Source organism: Entelurus aequoreus, linkage group LG05 (assembly GCF_033978785.1).
Source record: "Entelurus aequoreus isolate RoL-2023_Sb linkage group LG05, RoL_Eaeq_v1.1, whole genome shotgun sequence".
NCBI lineage: Eukaryota > Metazoa > Chordata > Actinopteri > Syngnathiformes > Syngnathidae > Entelurus > Entelurus aequoreus.
The window spans coordinates 55,584,950-55,602,831 of NC_084735.1; the positions used below are offsets into that span (position 1 = coordinate 55,584,950).

A 17,882-nucleotide genomic window follows, 5' to 3' on the forward strand; every position below is an offset into this window, starting at 1 on the left:
AAGAAAGATTTCTTAGAGGCCTACTGAATTTTTTTATTTTTATTTAAACGGGGATAGCAGATCCATTCTATGTGTCATACTTGATCATTTTGCGATATTGCCATATTTTTGCTGAAAGGATTTAGTAGAGAACATTGACGATACAATTTGCAGCTTTTGGTCGCTGATAAAAAAAGCCTTGCCTGTACCGGAAGTAGCGTGACGTCGCAGGTTGAAAGGCTCCTCACATTTCCCCATTGTTTACACCAGCAGCGAGAGCGATTCGGACCGAGAAAGCGACGATTACCCCATTAATTTGAGCGAGGATGAAATATTTGTGGATGAGGAACGTAAGAGTGAAGGACTAGAGTGCAGTGCAGGACGTATCTTTTTTCGCTTTGACCGTAACTTAGGTACAAGGGCTCATTGGATTCCACACTTTCTCCTATTTCTATTGTGGATCACAGATTTGTATTTTAAACCACCTCGGATACTATATCCTTTTGAAAATGAGAGTCGAAAACGCGAAATGGACATTCACAGTGACTTTTATCTCCACAACAATACATTGGTGAAGCACTTTAGCTACGGAGCTAACATGATAGCATCAGGCTTCACTGCAGATAGAAACAAAAGAAATAAACCCCTGACTGGAAGGATAGACAGAAAATCAACAATACTATTAAACCATGGACCTGTAACTACACTGTTCATGCTTTCCAGCCTGGCAAAGCTTAACAATGCTGTTGCTAACGACGCCATTGAAGCTAACTTAGCTACGGGACCTCACAGAGCTATGCTAAAAACATTAGCTATCCACCTACGCCAGCCAGCCCTCATTTGCTCATCAACACCCGGGCTCACCTGCGTTCCAGCGATCGACGGAGCGACGAAGGACTTCACCCGATCATCGATGCGGTCGGCGACTTCACCCGATCATCGATGCGGTCGGTGGCTAACGTCGTATAGCGCATCTGCTATCCGAGTCAAAGTCCTCCTAGTTGTGTTGCTGCAGCCAGCCGCTAATACACCGATCCCACCTACAGCTTTCTTCTTTGCAGTCTTCATTGTTCATTAAACAAATTGCAAAAGATTCACCAACACAGATGTCCAGAATACTGTGGAATTTTGCGATGAAAACAGAGTTTACCAGTTTTATCTGGTAAAGCGAATGACTAGAGGCCGTGGGGCCGAAACGATCTCAACCTATTGTATTGGATACAATGGTGTCCGAATACTTCCGTTTCAACGATTGACGTCACGCGCATACGCCATCATACATAGAAGTTTTCAACCAGAAGTTTAGCGGGAAATTTAAAATTGCAGTATATAAGTTAACCCGGCCGTATTGGCATGTGTTGCAATGTTAAGATTTCATCATTGATATATAAACTATCAGACTGCGTGGTCGGTAGTAGTGGGTTTCAGTAGGCCTTTAAAAAAATCTAACATGAACTTTTTGATGAATTCACCTTCTTTGAAGGGCTATCCCGCCCTAGCAACATACTTGCCAACCCTCCCGATTTTTCCGGGACACTCCCGAAATTCAGTGCCCCTACGGACAATCTCCCGGGGCAACCATTCCCCCGAATTTGTTCCGATTTTCACTCGGACAATAATATTAAGGGCGTGCCGTGATAGCACTGCCTTTAACGTCCTCTACAACCTGTCGTCGCATCCGCTTTTTCACCATACAAACAGCGTGCCAGCCCAGTCACATGTTGTATGCGGCCTCTGCAGACACACGTAAGTGACTGCAAGACATACTTGGTCAACAGCCATACAGGTCACACTGACGGTGACTGTATAAACAACTTTATCACTGTTACAAATATGCGCCACACTGTGAACCCACACCAAACAAGAATGTCAAACACATTTCGGGAGAACATCCGCACCGTAAGACAACATAAACACAACAGAACAAATACCCAGAACACCTTGCAGCCCTAACTCTTCCGTGCTGCAATATACACCCCGCTACCACCAAACCCCGCCCCTCAACCCCGCCCACCTCAACCGATGCACGGAGGGGCGGGGGGGTGTATATTGCAGCCCGGAAGAGTTAGGGCTGCATGGGGTTCTGGGTATTTGTTCTGTTGTGTTACGGTGCGGATGTTCTCCCGAAATGTGTTTGACATTCTTGTGGTGTGGGTTCACAGTGTGGCGCATATTTTTAACAGTGTTAAACTTGTTTATACGGCGACCCTCAGTGTGACCTGTGTGGCTGTTGACCAAGTATGTCTTGCAGTCATTTACGTGTGTGTTCAGAAGCCAAATACAACATGTGACTGGGCTGGCACGCTTTTTGTACAGGTTGTAGAGGGCGCTAAAGGCAGTGACATCACGGCACGCCCTTAATATTGTTGTTTGGGTGAAGACATTCGAGAGAATGGTTACCCTGAAATTCGTGAGTCTCCGGGAAAAATTGGGAGGGTTGGCAAGTATGACGCTGTCAAGCGCCATTCATATAAAACTTGCGGGCCGCACTAACATTACATTTTAATATTAAGGTGCGGGCTCCAAAATAACGCAATTGACCCGTGCTTTAGGCCAATCTTTGCTTTCTCAGATGTGTGAAGTGTAAAGTGAATTATATTTATATAGCGCTTTTCTCTAGTGACTCAAAGAGCTTTACATAGTGAAACCCAATAGCTAAGTTACATTTAAACCAGTGTGGGTGGCACTGGGAGCGGGTGGGTGAAGTGTCTTGCCCAAGGACACAACAGCAGTGACTCGGTAGGCGGAAGCGGGGATCAAACCTGCAACCCTCAAGTTGCTGGCACAGTTGCTCTACCAACCGAGCTATACCGCCCCGTGTAAGAAGGACTTTCTGTCTAAGATCTATGGCACGGATGAGGAACTGAATAGGGGTTTCTTTAGGCTCTTGGAACATTCGTGTCAGCATATTAAATAGCTCTGTGGCGTCTTTCTCAACAAAATGCGTCCTTAAAACTTGTCATAATGAGTTTAGTGTTAATTCTGGTCTGCTTTCCAGATAACTTCTTATTTTGACATCAGGCACAATTGATTGAATCACTGCCTCCCTAATTTCACATTCATCGTAACCTTTTTTCAATCCACTTTGAATTTGTCTTTCGAGACTGGTGTCATTTAATGTGTCCTTTTGCCTTGCATCACCTATTTGTCCAATGATCCTAAAGTATTTTCGATACATTTGGTGCAAATTCAAAGAGATCGGTTATTGACATGCTTATTTTCTGCAAATGGTACACTACTAGTTGACGTTGTTGGCACTGTTGGACTTGTAGTACCATCGGCTGACAATAGAGGGCGCTCCAAGACCACATTTGACTGCTCAGGTGTTTCAGGCTCCGCTGGTACGTTGCTGCTGTCAGCCTTTTTCTGGATGTTATCGATCAAATCATTTGTAGCCAAAAGTATTGACAAACCTCATTCTTCTAAACTTGTAATCTCCTCACTTTCCAAGTAATTCAGAATTTCTCTCCCTAGTAAGCGACATGACAATTGCACTTCTTCTGCAAGTCCAATTTCAACTCTTCACTTATTAATTTGAGATGACATACTGATAACGTGACAAGTTTAATTTCGATTTCGGTCAGTAGTGATTCCCACTCAACATCCATGTTCAGACTGTATTTACTCACAAATCACTGGTCTTGTTTGGCAGACTTTCCTTTCGGCGGGTGAACGTTGTTCGCTGATCATTAACAAGCTTGACTTCGGTAGTTCAATGCACTTGCACTGTTTCCATCAAAACTTATTTCCACGGGGATAACTTCGCCTGACCGGGTGGAAACACCAAAATTATGTTGCACCCTTAAAATGACCAAACGTCGTCTCTTCGGTGCAATATTAATTCAAGAAGCCCACGGTTCATATTACAGGCATTTTCTGATATCCCTCTTTTTCCCGCTCACTATTTCACTTCCTGTTTTCTTCTCGAGCCTGCGCATTACACACAAAACCTAGGAAATGACGCAGCTCCCCTTCCCAATAGTCATAACTTATCATACACAGAGATGAATATGACAAATGAAAAACATTGCATAATGCATTTAACAAAAATAGAATAAGTATTATTCTATTTATGCATCATAATACAACTTTGGACTTTACATTAGGCTGACCATACGTCCTCTTTTCCCCGGACATGTCCTCTTTTGCGGGGGTGTCCGGGCGGGGTTTCTTAAATGCCTCAAATGTCCGGCATTTTGAATTAGGGTTGCGTGTATTTTCAATTTACGTCCAGGGTTAAGTTAAGAAGGGGTTAAACAAAACAAACTGTGAGGGTGCACACGCAGAAACATTCGTGAGGGAGGGGCAGAGACACAGAGCGAGAGAGCTAGTGAGTGGAGAGAGACATGAAAACAAGAAATGCCGAAAAGTAAATGCAACTTCACGGATGATTTGCGGAAAAAGTATTTGTGTTTTTGTCCTGGCCGTGACACATGGGAAGCAGAATGCACTGTGTGCAAAGCAGGAACGTATGTATCTGTGGCAAATAAAGATCTACAAGCCCATATCGACACTACAAAGCACAAAACAGCTGTGCAGGGCGAGAGCTCGTCTGCTGTTTTTTGTTTAAATGTAATCAACTTCTTTTGAGGCATTATTTATGTTTAGATTATATACAAGAGGTTATTTTGAATATATCTACCTCTGCACTTTTTTTCCAAAACTATGAATGTTACAGAATATAACTGTGACTTATTTTGTCATACTGTCAAGCAGTGTTGGCGTTAACGCACTTTTTGTGTCTTTTTAACGCATTGAAATCAGAAAGGACGCAGATTTTTTTTATTTTACCATTTGCAGCCCACAGCTAATGTTTTAAAGGCCCACGGCACATTCTAAAAATACTATTAAAATAAACAAAAACATAACAAAAGTGAAATAAAAAAGCTTACAGGTGAAATGTCATTTAGAAACAGTTGCAATGTTGACTAATAAAACAAAAATGTTTTTTTTTCTTTCAAACTGTCATTGCTCAAAACATAATAATAATAATCAAAATCAATGTTATTATGAATTATTGACCTATCAAAGGTTCCGATTACTTCACATCAAATATTACACTAAGAAAAATGTTTTTGGTAGAAGATTTTGCATATTTTGTGTGTTTGCCATAAAAAACATAGTTGTGTTTGACAAAAAAGGGCGGAAAACAAACAAACAAAAAACACAACATAAAAAAACTAAAACATTTTGAAATGAGGAAAAGATGTGAAGTTGATGTAGACTCCAGAGATTTAAGCGTTAAATATAAAATGTACTGTATGTATGCCCTGGCACACCATTATCATCATTTCATGACCCAAGCAAAACACTTTTTACACTTTTATACTGAAATAAATACACCTACAACTTATTAACTAAAAACATAGAAAAAACTAGCAGCAGCGGTAAAGTTTAGATCCATGAAGGAAAGAAGAAAGTAAATGAATGTTTATAACTGAATACATTTACATATGTATACACATTTGTTTTCTTTTGTATTATTTTTTTTAATGAATTAAGTAACGTTTATGAGAACCTTTTTCCAAAACACAATATAGAATGTGAGATAAAACCGGATAATGCATACATTTGTCATTTATTTTCAAAACGCTTACAAAAAAGTGGTACCCCAAAAATTTACTGTGGCACCCCATTTTTATGACTTGATGGGGTCCCTGGGACCCCATTTTGAAAATTCCTAGCGCCAACACTACTGTCAACATAGGAGAAAAAATGCTTTATTTAAATAAATATATTACTTATGAAGCAAGTTCGAGTATCATTGGCAAATTTTCACCTTGTCCCGGCCTTGGCGTGCTGCCCGCCTTGGCACGCATATATGTGTCCTCTTTTTGGGATTTCAGAATATGGTCAGCCTATTTTACATCCAACTCTAGTTTCAGGGTGCTACACCCTCTCCCACTAAAAAAAAATAAAAAAAAATGTCCCATACACATGTCTGTTTAACTCAAACTTTTTCACAACCCATGAATGACTTACAAGCACACAACACAATTACACTCACATCCCATTGACTACACTTTGACTACACAGCATGGCCACAGTATAAATAAACATATTTATCACTGTGTTTGGTGTAATGTCCTTATTCACGGTTCGTTGGTAGGCCTCCCAAGTCCATTAAGTCACATATAGCAATCTACTATTTCACAATACGTAATGCGTATTCACATTATACATGCTTTCCGTATAGTTCAGCAAAGTCCAACACTTATGACAAATGAAAAACATTGCATAATGCATTTAACAAAATAGAATAATTATTATTCTATTTATGCATCATAATACAACTTTAGATTTTACATCCAACTCTAGTTTCAGGGTGCTACATAAAGACCAATATCATTACTTCCGCAGTTCTCAAAAAGTTATTTGTTATTAGACTGAACATTTCTCAATTTAAGATTTTAAGTAACAGCCAATATGGATTTCTAATCATTCAACTGCTACAGCAACTTTGGAACTAACTGCAGAAATCGTCAATGCAATAGACAAAAAAGACTATTTAGTAAGGATCGTTGTAGATCTTCAAAAAACCTTTGATATGCTGGACCACAAGATATTGTTGCATACATTATATAAATATGGTATAAGAGGTGTGGCACACCAATGGGTTACAGAAACAGAAATCAGTTTGTTGAAATCAACAACATAAAGTCTAACAATTGTAATATAACTCGCGGAGTACCTCAAGGGTCAGTCCTAGGACCTATACTTTTTGTTGCTTAAGGGCAGTATTTTCTCGACAACATACCAGAGGTGGGACCAAGTCATTGCTTTGCAAGTCACAAGTAAGTCTCAAGTCTTTGCCCTCAAGTCTCGAGTCAAGTCCCGAGTCAAGACAGGCAAGTCCCGAGTCAAGTCCAAAGTCAAGACTAGAAAGTCTCAAGTCAAGTCCCAAGTCCTGCATTTTGAGTTTCGAGTCCTTTCAAGTCCTTTTAACCACAGACTAATATTTTTACACAGATTGTGTATGCTTTTAAAACGCTGTATTTATTTATTAAAACAAGTGCATTTGAAATTGCAGGAAAAAAAAATAGTGCTGACATTGCAATTCATAATAGCACTATAAACCAGTCATTTTAATAGTTTAAACCATTTTAAACATTTAACTCATTCCTTTACAGAATAAACACATTTGCAAAAACAAACATTAACATACTATTGGTTGTATTTTATGAAAATAACATTACCACAAAGTTGAGAAGGAGCAAAGATCTTCAATATTTGTATGTGAGAATCACAAAGAAATCTTCTGGGGGAGGATGACCCCCTACAGGGGTTTGGTTTACAAACTTTCAGCCCCACCTAAAACAAAATTCACCAGCCGCCACTGATTATGATGCATTCTCATTTTAGGCAAAGTATAAGACAATACTTTCTTAACAGTATAATTGTAACCAGGAATAAGTCTTCAAGTAACAATATTCAAATACTAACGTTGTTGGGTAAGACATAATTTGGTTTTATTCTGAATCCAGTGAAACAGATTGGTGGTTTTAGCTGATATAAAGACTTTCAGGTGTTTATATATGTTTAAGTATTTGGCAGACGCTTTTATCCAAAGCGACATACATAAAAAATAGATATAAAACAATCACTGTAAACATTATCATTTAAGGGAAGAATGTAATACAAAATATCAATACAAAGTGTCAAGACAGAATAAACTCTCTGCTGCTGCAGCAACAGAGTTACAGTCCATAGGTCCCTAAAATATATAGATATCTAATGTATTCATACATTGTTTATGTAGGATATACGCATGTATATATAATCTAATCATATTGTTTCTTCAACTTAAAAATAGCTGACCGTTTTTTTCCCCCTTCTCTGGGCTTATATTCCCAGTTTTGATCTCGGACGTCTGGTCACTTATAGCATATAAGAATATTATATTACTGTTAAGCAAACTATGAATAACAAAACATGTGTCCGTTATCATAGCTACACGTATGACAAAAAAAAACGCGTGAAAATCAGTGGTATTCAGTGAGGTAAGATGAATTAAATGCTCTGACAGTTCATTGCTCCTGCAAATGAATTGCACTGAGTGGAGCGGATCACCACTCCAAGATGGCGGCTCCGCGTCTCGTCTGCGCCAGTAGGCAGTAGCGCTCAATGCTGTATACCCTTATAAGATGTCTATGGTTATAACGTTAGCAGTGAGTTTACAGCCTCACTGATTTAACTACACAGCAAATAAAAGTCATGTTACTTAGCCAATAAACGTTATCTTATATTCAAAACTTACCCTTCTTTGTGCAACTTCAAATGTCGAACGAAGTTGGAAGTTGTTGCGTCTCCGTCTGTAATATTCGAACTGCGTGATTTGCATACAGAAATTCGTTTTTTGTTGACCAAGTCGTAGTTTTTATACCCGAACGAAACTAACTTTGGCATAATTGTTTCTCACTGCCGCATTGTTTGACAACTCATGTTCGGTGGTTGTCCTGCAATTGGATTGGATGAGAGCTGTGGGATGAAAACAACGTAGATCTAATTTGATTGGCTGTTGTACTGACAGCACACACGCTGACAAGCAGCACACACGCTTATAGACACAGACGTGTAAAATGAAAGATACAGAGCGCTCCCAAATAACTTTTTAAGGTTTGGGTTTTGGGGAAAGTAGCAAGTCATGTCAAGTCAAAAGGCTCAAGTCCAAGTGAAGTCACAAGTCATTGATGTTAAAGTCTAAGTCGAGTTGCAAGTCTCTTTACATTTTGTCAAGTCGAGTCTAAAGTCATCAAATTCATGACTCGAGTCTGACTCGAGTCCAAGTCATGTGACTCGAGTCCACACCTCTGCAACATACTGCCTGACCAACTTCTTTGACTCCCCCCCACTTAACGCTTTTGCACGAAAGTCCAGCTTCTGTTGTTTGGGTGGTGGGGGGCCTGCTGTATCAGTCACAGCTTTCTCCTTTGCACCACCTGGTGGGACTTTCACTGTCAGTTTGCCGTGACTTCAAATGTTTTTTCAAATTTGAAGGTGGATAATACTTTGTCTCCAGGACAGAGTGTACAGCGAACCTTTATATTGCTGTCTTTAACGGACATAATCTCGAAATAATGACTGTATTTCCGACTTGAAAACGCACTTCTCTCTCCGCCCTCTATTGTTGTGTTTCCTTTGGTTGTCACACACGAGTGATATCCTCATGCTGAAAATGTGACTTGTCGCTTACATGACATCACTCTCCAAAACCGCAAGAAGAAATAAAACATCTTTTTACGAGGGAAAATTACAAAAGAAAAAAATAGTAACACACATTGACTTGGATTCAATAAACTTTAATCTGACTACTGGTTTGGAAATAGTACCGCGTTAGATTTGTCGTTAATGAAAAAAGACGTCATATTAGACTAACGCGTTACTAAGTAACACGCTACCAGGATCAGTGACGACAATTCCCAGCAGAATGTTTTCAAAGAGTATAGTTATTTACTTAACACAATCAGTACACGCTCACATTATCAAATTAAATAAATATATAACTGGCAAAAACAGACACAAAATGCCAATTTGTATGCTTTTTGGTAACCAAATAACATATAAAACAATACAAAAAATATCCAAACTGAAAATGTATCAAAACTCGTAATAAAATACATAACCGCCCATTTGTTCACAAGTCTCGCGCTCTCCTTTCTCTTTCCACCACCTATTCGGGCCAACAGAAACAACATGTAGGAATCAAATACAACAAATGTATTACTTGAAAATAATAGTAACATGATCCAATAGTTTGTAAACAATAACAGACCAACTTAAATGTTACGCTTTGTTGAAAGTTTTGCTCCGCAGAACTTTATAACTTGACTTATAACCTGTTTTTGTATTCTGTGTGCAAGCTGTCCGTTTGTGGGGGCGTTTCCAGATTGTGCTTGGAACCACTCCACGCCCCATCCTCTTCAAAAGTATCATAATTCATGTTTTTAAAATGTACACCATTAAAGATAAGTCTTGGAGACGAACGTCACCACTTTTTGTTTCAGTCACGATCAAAAAAAAAAACTTCATAAAAAGTGTTTGGATGGACTTTTTGCACATAGGAAGAGGGGCACGGACCGAGCACGCCCTGGAAGAATTCCCACAATAATTTACATTTATGAAAAATATATTTGGAGGGAATCAATGACAAACAGAGTAATTTTTATTTATACATGAATGAACAAATAAGAAATTAAGCAGGTCTATCTGTACACGCTATATTAAAGTTTTACTTAAAAGTATAAACACTGTTTCACATCAATTAAATAAACATGTAATTTGTTCAGAAGCAGCCCTGGGTAAAAAGATTGGGGATTAATGACAACACCAACATGTCACCTTTTGAATGCAGTGGTTGTTAGTTGAATAATGTACATATTTTATGTATTCCAGCTGTGTTGGCATGAAGGCAAAAAAATATTCTCAGTCTCCAAAAGTTACCTGGAAAAATTTTGGTTTCCGAATGTAATTATCTAACCACTCCCTTTTAAAGATTACTTATGATTAATGATGTCACCAAATTGGTTTGGTGTTGTGTTTTCCAGACCACAGACAAGGAGCTTCCAGGTCTAATCCAAATGCAGACTCTGGCATACTTAGGTGGATTTTCCCCAAAGGTGTGTTCTCTAGTGGCAATGTTGATGACTTTGGCCTTAATTCGACAATATCATCAAAGACTTGATGATATTGATGACCCACAATTATGATATCAATGACTCGAGACTTGACCAGGAAATTAGTTTTATGGCTTGAACATACTTGATAAATGTGTTGTGTTTGGTAAATGTGTCCTCATCAGTATCAGTACTCCCATCTCTGATTTCCGGCGTCCTTGAAGGTATCAGAGAATCTGCGAGCCAAATTGCCAGCTGCTATCAGTGACAAGATGACTGAGGTAAAGCTGCCGGTCTACAATGTGCAATGCAAAATGCCCCCTTGTATGGAGGTTATTTTGTGTCTTTATTACGGAAGCTTTTTTTTAACACAGAATTTATGTAAATTAATTTTTTGTGTTTCAATTTTGTGAACTTTTTTAAAATCAAATGATGCTGACAATTTGTGTTTTAAAATTCATTATATACAAATTCAGTGTTTTAAAATTCAGTGTATAACAATTCAATGTAAAAGAAATCAATCTAAATAAATCCGGTGTATAAAAATTCAGTATAAAAAAATTGGTACTGAAAAATTCAGTTTTGAAACACGTATGTATTATTTTCATATAATTCAGTTAAAAAAACCTGAAGTACAATTTGTGTCTTTATCCTAAGTACTTCTCAGATGGAAATGTAAAAAATGATATTATGAACAAAGTAATTGAAAGCTTCAAAAAGTACTTTGTGAACATTGGACCCAATCTGGAGGAAAAGATTCCAAATCCCGAGTCAGTTGAGGACTTGAATGATACTAGAGACAGAAATCCCAACTCGATGTTCCTCGATGGTGTGACAATAAATGTTTGTGTTTTAAAAAACATAAATTAGAATAATACATAATGTTGGGTTTAGAGGACATACAAACTCTTTATTTAATCAAAAATATTGAATTTCAATGACTTGGTACATTTGCAAACAACTAAAAGTATGTACCAAGCAAACTATAACCTGCTACCCAAGAATGTACAACAATTCTTCTCAACAAAAGAAGAGAATCTAATTTAAAGCATTTGTATGCACGTACAACACTTAAAACCTTTGCAATGAGCGATCAGACCGCACACACACACACACACACACACACGCACACAATATGTGGTTAGCACCTCCACTGGGTTTGATGTCATTAGCAGAGAGCGGGAAGTCTGCTCAAGTACATAACATCTTAATATTTTTACAATTACATGAAATGCAATTAAAGATGAGACTTAATACAATGGTTTTTAACAGTATACTTTTTAACTTGAGATCGTATAATGGTTTTAACTTGCTTTTATCTTTACGTGTATTAATATGTTTTAATTATTTCAATACAACATATTTTAACTTGATTTTTAACCAACATCATCCTTTTTTATATATATATATATATTTATGAAATAGAAAATAGAACAATACAACATACAAAACGTAACATGACACAAATAATTAAATTGACTTCTGGCACCATCTAATGGTGACCAGCTACTATAACATGCCACGTTATGTTCAAATATAAACTTTAATATAATATAAACGTCTTGACACATAAAACGCACATAGTGCAACAATTATTACCTGCAATGAGCGATCAGAACGCACACATACTGAAATATGTGGTTGGCACCTCCACTGGTTTCGATGTCTACAGGGAGAAATATAATTGACTTCAGTGCAAAATATTAATACATCTGACGTGAGCAACAACCAATGCAAAACGAAAATGCACCAACACAGCATTTCAACTGCTGTTATATGAAATCTTACAATACATCTCACGTTAGCTTTAGTGTAATTTATAATACTTTGCAGAGTAATATCAGCCCGTGGCTTACCATTAGCAGAGTGCAGGAAGTCCATATTTATAGACATTTAGGTACCAGCAGATGGCGCAATTGGACCTCTCATTGCAGTACAAAACAATATACATACTTTAGCAGCAATTTCACTCAGTATCCAGAGCCTGAAGGAAATCCAGTCCCCAGGCACAGCTTCCCAATAGGAAGACATGCAGATGGGATTGATGGGGCCTTTTAAGTATTCCTTCCCCCGATTCACAAAATCCCAAGTCAAGGTCAGCAGCACACGGTCTCCACCATACACAATAGGTCCTTTTTCACAAAGCTTTCAGGAACTTTAGGCTCCTAGAATCTCTAGTTCCTGTCACTATAAACTTCTGTAGAAGTGTGTGGGTTGGGTTCCCACCGCATTTCACAGCTCAGGGTAATTCATACTAATCAGGCTGATGAGTGGTTTAGTATATTTTTACACTCTTACCATGTAAATAAACAGACACTGTTAGGTCACAGTGATTTTACATAAAAGTAAGTAAATTAAATACAAAGCAATAATATATAAAACAATATGATTAAAAAAATAAAGTCTACCGAATTGGTCCTAAAAAGTCAGGCGTTTGTCCGCAGTGTACAACAGTCAGAAAGTCATCCTCTCAGTAAATGAGAAATTCATGAGGGTCAAGCGATTCCTTTTGGTCCATTTCAGCTGTAAATAACAATACATAAAGAATAAATGTCAGTGTTTATCTCAAGCCAACAACATGAACGCATCGGCTTTAGCATTAGCTTGTTAGCATTAGCATTTGGTTCACTAGTTTTGAGGCTATTAACTACACAAATTAACTACACTGTCCACTTTTACAAGATGCAATGAAGTAAATAGTTAATATTTGATGTCGTTTGTCTTCGTTCCACTCGTGTACTGCTTCCGCTACTTGACATTTCTCAAACAAAGTCTCAGAGCTGAGGTAGTTGCTTTGAGTTCGGCTGAATACTTTATATTCCCCCAGAAATACTGTATGTTTAAAAGAGTCTGTCCACTTGTAGCTTAGCGTATTAAAATCAAGTTTGTAAAACTAATAAACAACGTTAAACTGCATATAGTTTAAAGACGGCTGAGTAAAAACACTGATCAGCGTTCTTAAGCACAAAGATGCCCAACAAAAGTTCCTGCAAGTCAAGAGTTCCGTTCGTTCTTCTTTCAATTGGTTTGTTGTAACAGAAATACACAAGAAAGGGGAAATAAAGAAGTCGTCTGTAATGGCGGTCCTGTGTTCGAAAAATAAGTTTTAGGAACGTGTTCAAAGTGTTCAATCAATCAGCGTTCGACAGCACAGCCTGCCCCCGATTAGGTTGCAGGAAACTTTCAAAAGTCCCACCCGGCTGGCAGGAACAAAAAAAATTCCTGAAGAATTAAATCTACCCAAGTAGTTTTTAGTGGAAACACAGAATGAACTTTATTTACCTGGGTAAATGGGAAAGTTCCTGTAAAAGTTGTAGCGTTGGAAAAGAGCCTAAATATTTTTTTTTAAATAAGGTTAATTACGATTAATTACCGACTCCCTCATAGACACTGAGCTCCATGTATATGTCACTGGTGTATCTGACCATTAGCAGTTAGCTCGAAATACCCCCTACCATCTCCCTACACAAAAACCAGAAGGTACAATAACTTTCAGGAACCTAAATAACATTGCTTCCTCCTCTTTCAATCATCATCTCCTGCTTATTCTCCCACCTACAACCTCCTAAGTCTCCAACCTTGTGGATTTTTACAATGACAGTCCATCCTCCATCCTGGACTTTCATACACCATTGAAAAAACGGACAGTCTCCTTCTCCCGGTCTGCTCTATGGTACACAGAGAAGCTAAGGCAAATGAACCGGTCAGGTTGTGTCCTGGCGCGAGCTAGCGTAACATCCGGCCTGACGGTGCATAAATTGGCATACCAGGAACATTAAAGGTCTTACGCTAAAGCCCTTTCCTTGTCCAGGTCAGAACACTATTCCACAATCATCAACAATAATCCATTTAACTCCAAGCAACTCTTCTCTACAGTAAGTCACATTCTCAAACCTAAAATCACCCCATACTAAAATCATACAGACAATAACTGCAACAAGTTCCTTTAATTTTATACCTCCAAAACTGACAATATCCGCTCATTCATCATACAAACACATATAGTCCCATTCAAGACATCCCAGCAACTTCAGCACACATTTCTCACATTTCATTCCTACAACGCAGCAGGAGGTCGAGAAGATCATCCGCGGATCCAAACCATCCACATGCTTCCATGATCCCCTCCCATATCCTCTCCTCAAAAACACACAACCATTCAATTACCCCTCTCATAAAAAAAATAATGAATCTTTCTCTTCAAACAGCCAACGTTCCTCCCTCCCTCAAAACAGCTCTGATAAAACCTGTGCTCAAAAAACAACAACCTTAGACCCATTCCTTTTTGCCAATTTACCGACCGATTTCAAATATCCCATTAATTTCCAAAATACTAGGAAAAGTGTTTTTTATCCAGTTTCACAGCCATCCCAAATCAAATCACCTTTATGAAAAATTCCAATCCGGTTTACGCCCCTACCATAGCACAGAAACAGCTATCATCAGAGTCACCAGTGATCAGCTGATGGCCTCTGACTCCAGTTCCACATCCCTCCTTATTCTTCTCGACCTCTCTGCTGCGTTTGACACCATTGACCACAACATCCTCCTCCTCCGTCGTCAGCAATTCGTCGGCCTCTCTGACGCTGCTCTTCACTGGTTCTGCTCCTATCTCACTGACAGGACCGAGCACATGGTCCTACGCTAAATCTCACCCCACACTGTCACCTGTGGGGTCCCCCATGGCTTCGTGTTCGGTCCAACCCTCTTCACTATCTACATGCTTCCCCTCGGGTGTGTTGTCAGCAGGCATGTAATTCATTTCCACTGCCATGCTACCTCAAGATGTCCCCCTCTGGGTTCCCCTCTGCCACTGTTACTCGTCTCAGCTTCTGCATGGAGGAGATCAACGCATGGATAAGTCAAAGCTTCCTGCAGCTGAACAGCTCAAAAACAGAAGCCATCCAAACCAGTACTCCTCAACAACTCAGTTCTTCCCACATAAACTCAGTTTCATTTTTTGGCCACAACTTTCTCCCTCCGTTACCAACCTTGGAGTCAAGTTTGACCCCCACTTTTCCTTCGACAAACATGTCATCCACATCTGCAAAACCTCTTTATTTCAGCTCTGTAACATATCCAAACTCCACCCCATCCTCTCCCTTCCAGCAGCAGAGAAGCTCATCCATGCCTTTGTCTCCCCCTGGTTGGATAACAGTAACACACTTCTCATCAGGATTCCTGGCAGGAGCCTCCAAAACATCAGGGGATGTTCTGAACAGCGCTGTTAGGGGCCTGATGAGGGTGCGGAAGTATGAGCACATAACTCCCATCTTCTGCACCCTTCACTGGCTCCCCATCACCACCCGCATTGAATACAAGGTCCTCCTGCACACCCACCACTTTCTGCACGGTGATACCCCCTCTTACCTCACCGATCTCCTCACAACACACACCTCAGGTAGGACCCGGTCAGGTCAACAGCACTGTCTGCGCACACCCAGGACACGGCTCAAGGCCATAGGGGACAGAGCTTTTGAAACTGCCGCTCCCAGTCTGTGGAACACCCTTCCGGTGGATGCTTTTAAAAAAGGGCTAAAAACCTACCTTTTTAGAAAAAAAAGCCTATAGCTAATTTTTAATATTGGTTTTTTGGTTGTTTTAATGCTTTTATGATGATTTTACTCTGTAGCACTTTGAGATTTCAGGGTGGATCAGGATGCTTTATTATTGTCCATTCTTAACATGTACAAGACATATAAGAACTGAAATTACATTTTCGGCACAGTCCCACTAAGAGCAGACATACATTACAGGGAGACAAGAACAGGACCGCCAACGGGTCAGACACTTACGGCGCTCCTTAAAAAAGGTGGGAAAAAGGTGATATTGGGGAAGGGGGGAAGAGTAAAAAAAATATCAGTCAAAGGCTGGACCCTCGGGAGGGGGTCCAGACTGAGTCCAAGGGAAAAAAACTCATTTGCCATAGCACACATAAACATGTTACATATAATCACAACAACTCCCAACAGGGAGGGGGGGGGGGGGAGTTGGGACCCTGGAGGCCGGCATGCTGCTATAAAGCGCTACTCAGCCGTCCATCACCTCGAAGGGGAATCAAACGGTGGTGAAGGCGTGGGGTGGGGGAGGGGTGTGTGTTTGTGTATATGCCCATTATCTTGGGTGTAGTGGTGTTGTGTCCATAGGCCTGGGGCCGATATTGATCAAATGTAAAGTGCAATACAAAGAAAATATATTAGGCTCCAGCACCCACCGTGACCCCGTAAGGGACAAGTGGTAGAAAAATGGATGGAATATTATTACAGTTGTGATTAATCATAGTAATTTAACTTTGAATAAAGACCCCAATATGTTTGTTATGATTTGTCATTCTATGTTAGAATCTGTGTATTAATCTCCTTAGTTTGGTGGCCAGTTATGTTTTTTATCTCCCTTGGTTTCGTTTTGTTGTTACTAGGTGGCTGATTAGCCGTATCTGCTTTCTGTTTGTTGATTAGCGTCCTCACCTGTTTCTGCCCCTAATCACTCTCCTTTATATTCTGGTGTTTTCCCTGTCTTAGTTGCTGGTCCATTGTTCGCTGTTCGCTACAAACGACGGTTTGTTTGTTGGTTTTGTTGTTTGTTTCATGCTACCTGTTTTCACTTTGTTATTCTTCATGCTACGCTAAGCTAGCACTAGTTTGTGTTACGTTGCCTTTAGTATTGAAGTACATGAATCTTCTTACCTGCAAACTGCCTGAGGTCTTCCACATCTTTGGAATCGCAAATACTTCACAGATGGCCAGATGAAGATGCGGTCCCGGTCTACTCTGTGTTGCCTCGCGACCAGGGCCGGCCCGTGGCATAGGCCGTATAGGCAAATGCTAAGGGTGCCGTACATCAGGGGGCGCCACGCTAGTGCCACAAATGTTGGAGAAAAAAAAAAGAGAAAAAAAAAAATTGGTACTATTATTTCTAAATACAAAAAATAATCCCACGTTAATTAAAATGCAAAGTAAAGCCTATTTAATAGAAATATTATTTGTTACAACATTACGCCCCCCCCCCCCCCCCCCCCCCCTCTCCTCCCGTACGGTGCGCCCCCTCCCTTCCCATATCATGACTCTTTTTGGACGTCACCACATCAAAAAATCAACACAAGATGTCAAAACGGCTAAAACTGTCAGGTGCCCAGGGAAGAAAAAATAGAAAAGAAGAGGAGGAGAAACGAGAAAAAGGCAGAGGTAGCAGGTAGGTAACGTTAGCCTACATGAAATTATTTGTCTGTTACAGAATGTGATAGTAACCTGGCTTTTTAGCATTAAGCTAATGTTACATGATTCGGCAATT

At 39.6% G+C, this 17,882-nt stretch overlaps 1 protein-coding gene across 3 annotated transcripts in view; it reads right to left on the reverse strand.

Annotated features, from left to right (window-relative positions):
• LOC133650777 (N-acetylglucosamine-1-phosphotransferase subunits alpha/beta-like) overlaps positions 1-17,604 on the reverse strand; it is a 96,784-nt gene extending 79,180 nt beyond the window's left edge. Inside the window, exon 1 of one of the 3 annotated variants that reach the window (XM_062048415.1) lies at positions 17,279-17,604. In XM_062048415.1, the coding sequence (XP_061904399.1) occupies positions 17,279-17,433 (155 nt within the window). In that variant the 5' untranslated portion in view covers positions 17,434-17,604. Of the gene's footprint in view, positions 1-3,608; positions 3,868-8,236; positions 8,388-17,278 lie in introns of those variants that run through there. The other 2 variants (XM_062048416.1, XM_062048417.1) reach the window with 2 other exon arrangements.
• Between the last annotated feature and the right edge of the window lie 278 nt (positions 17,605-17,882).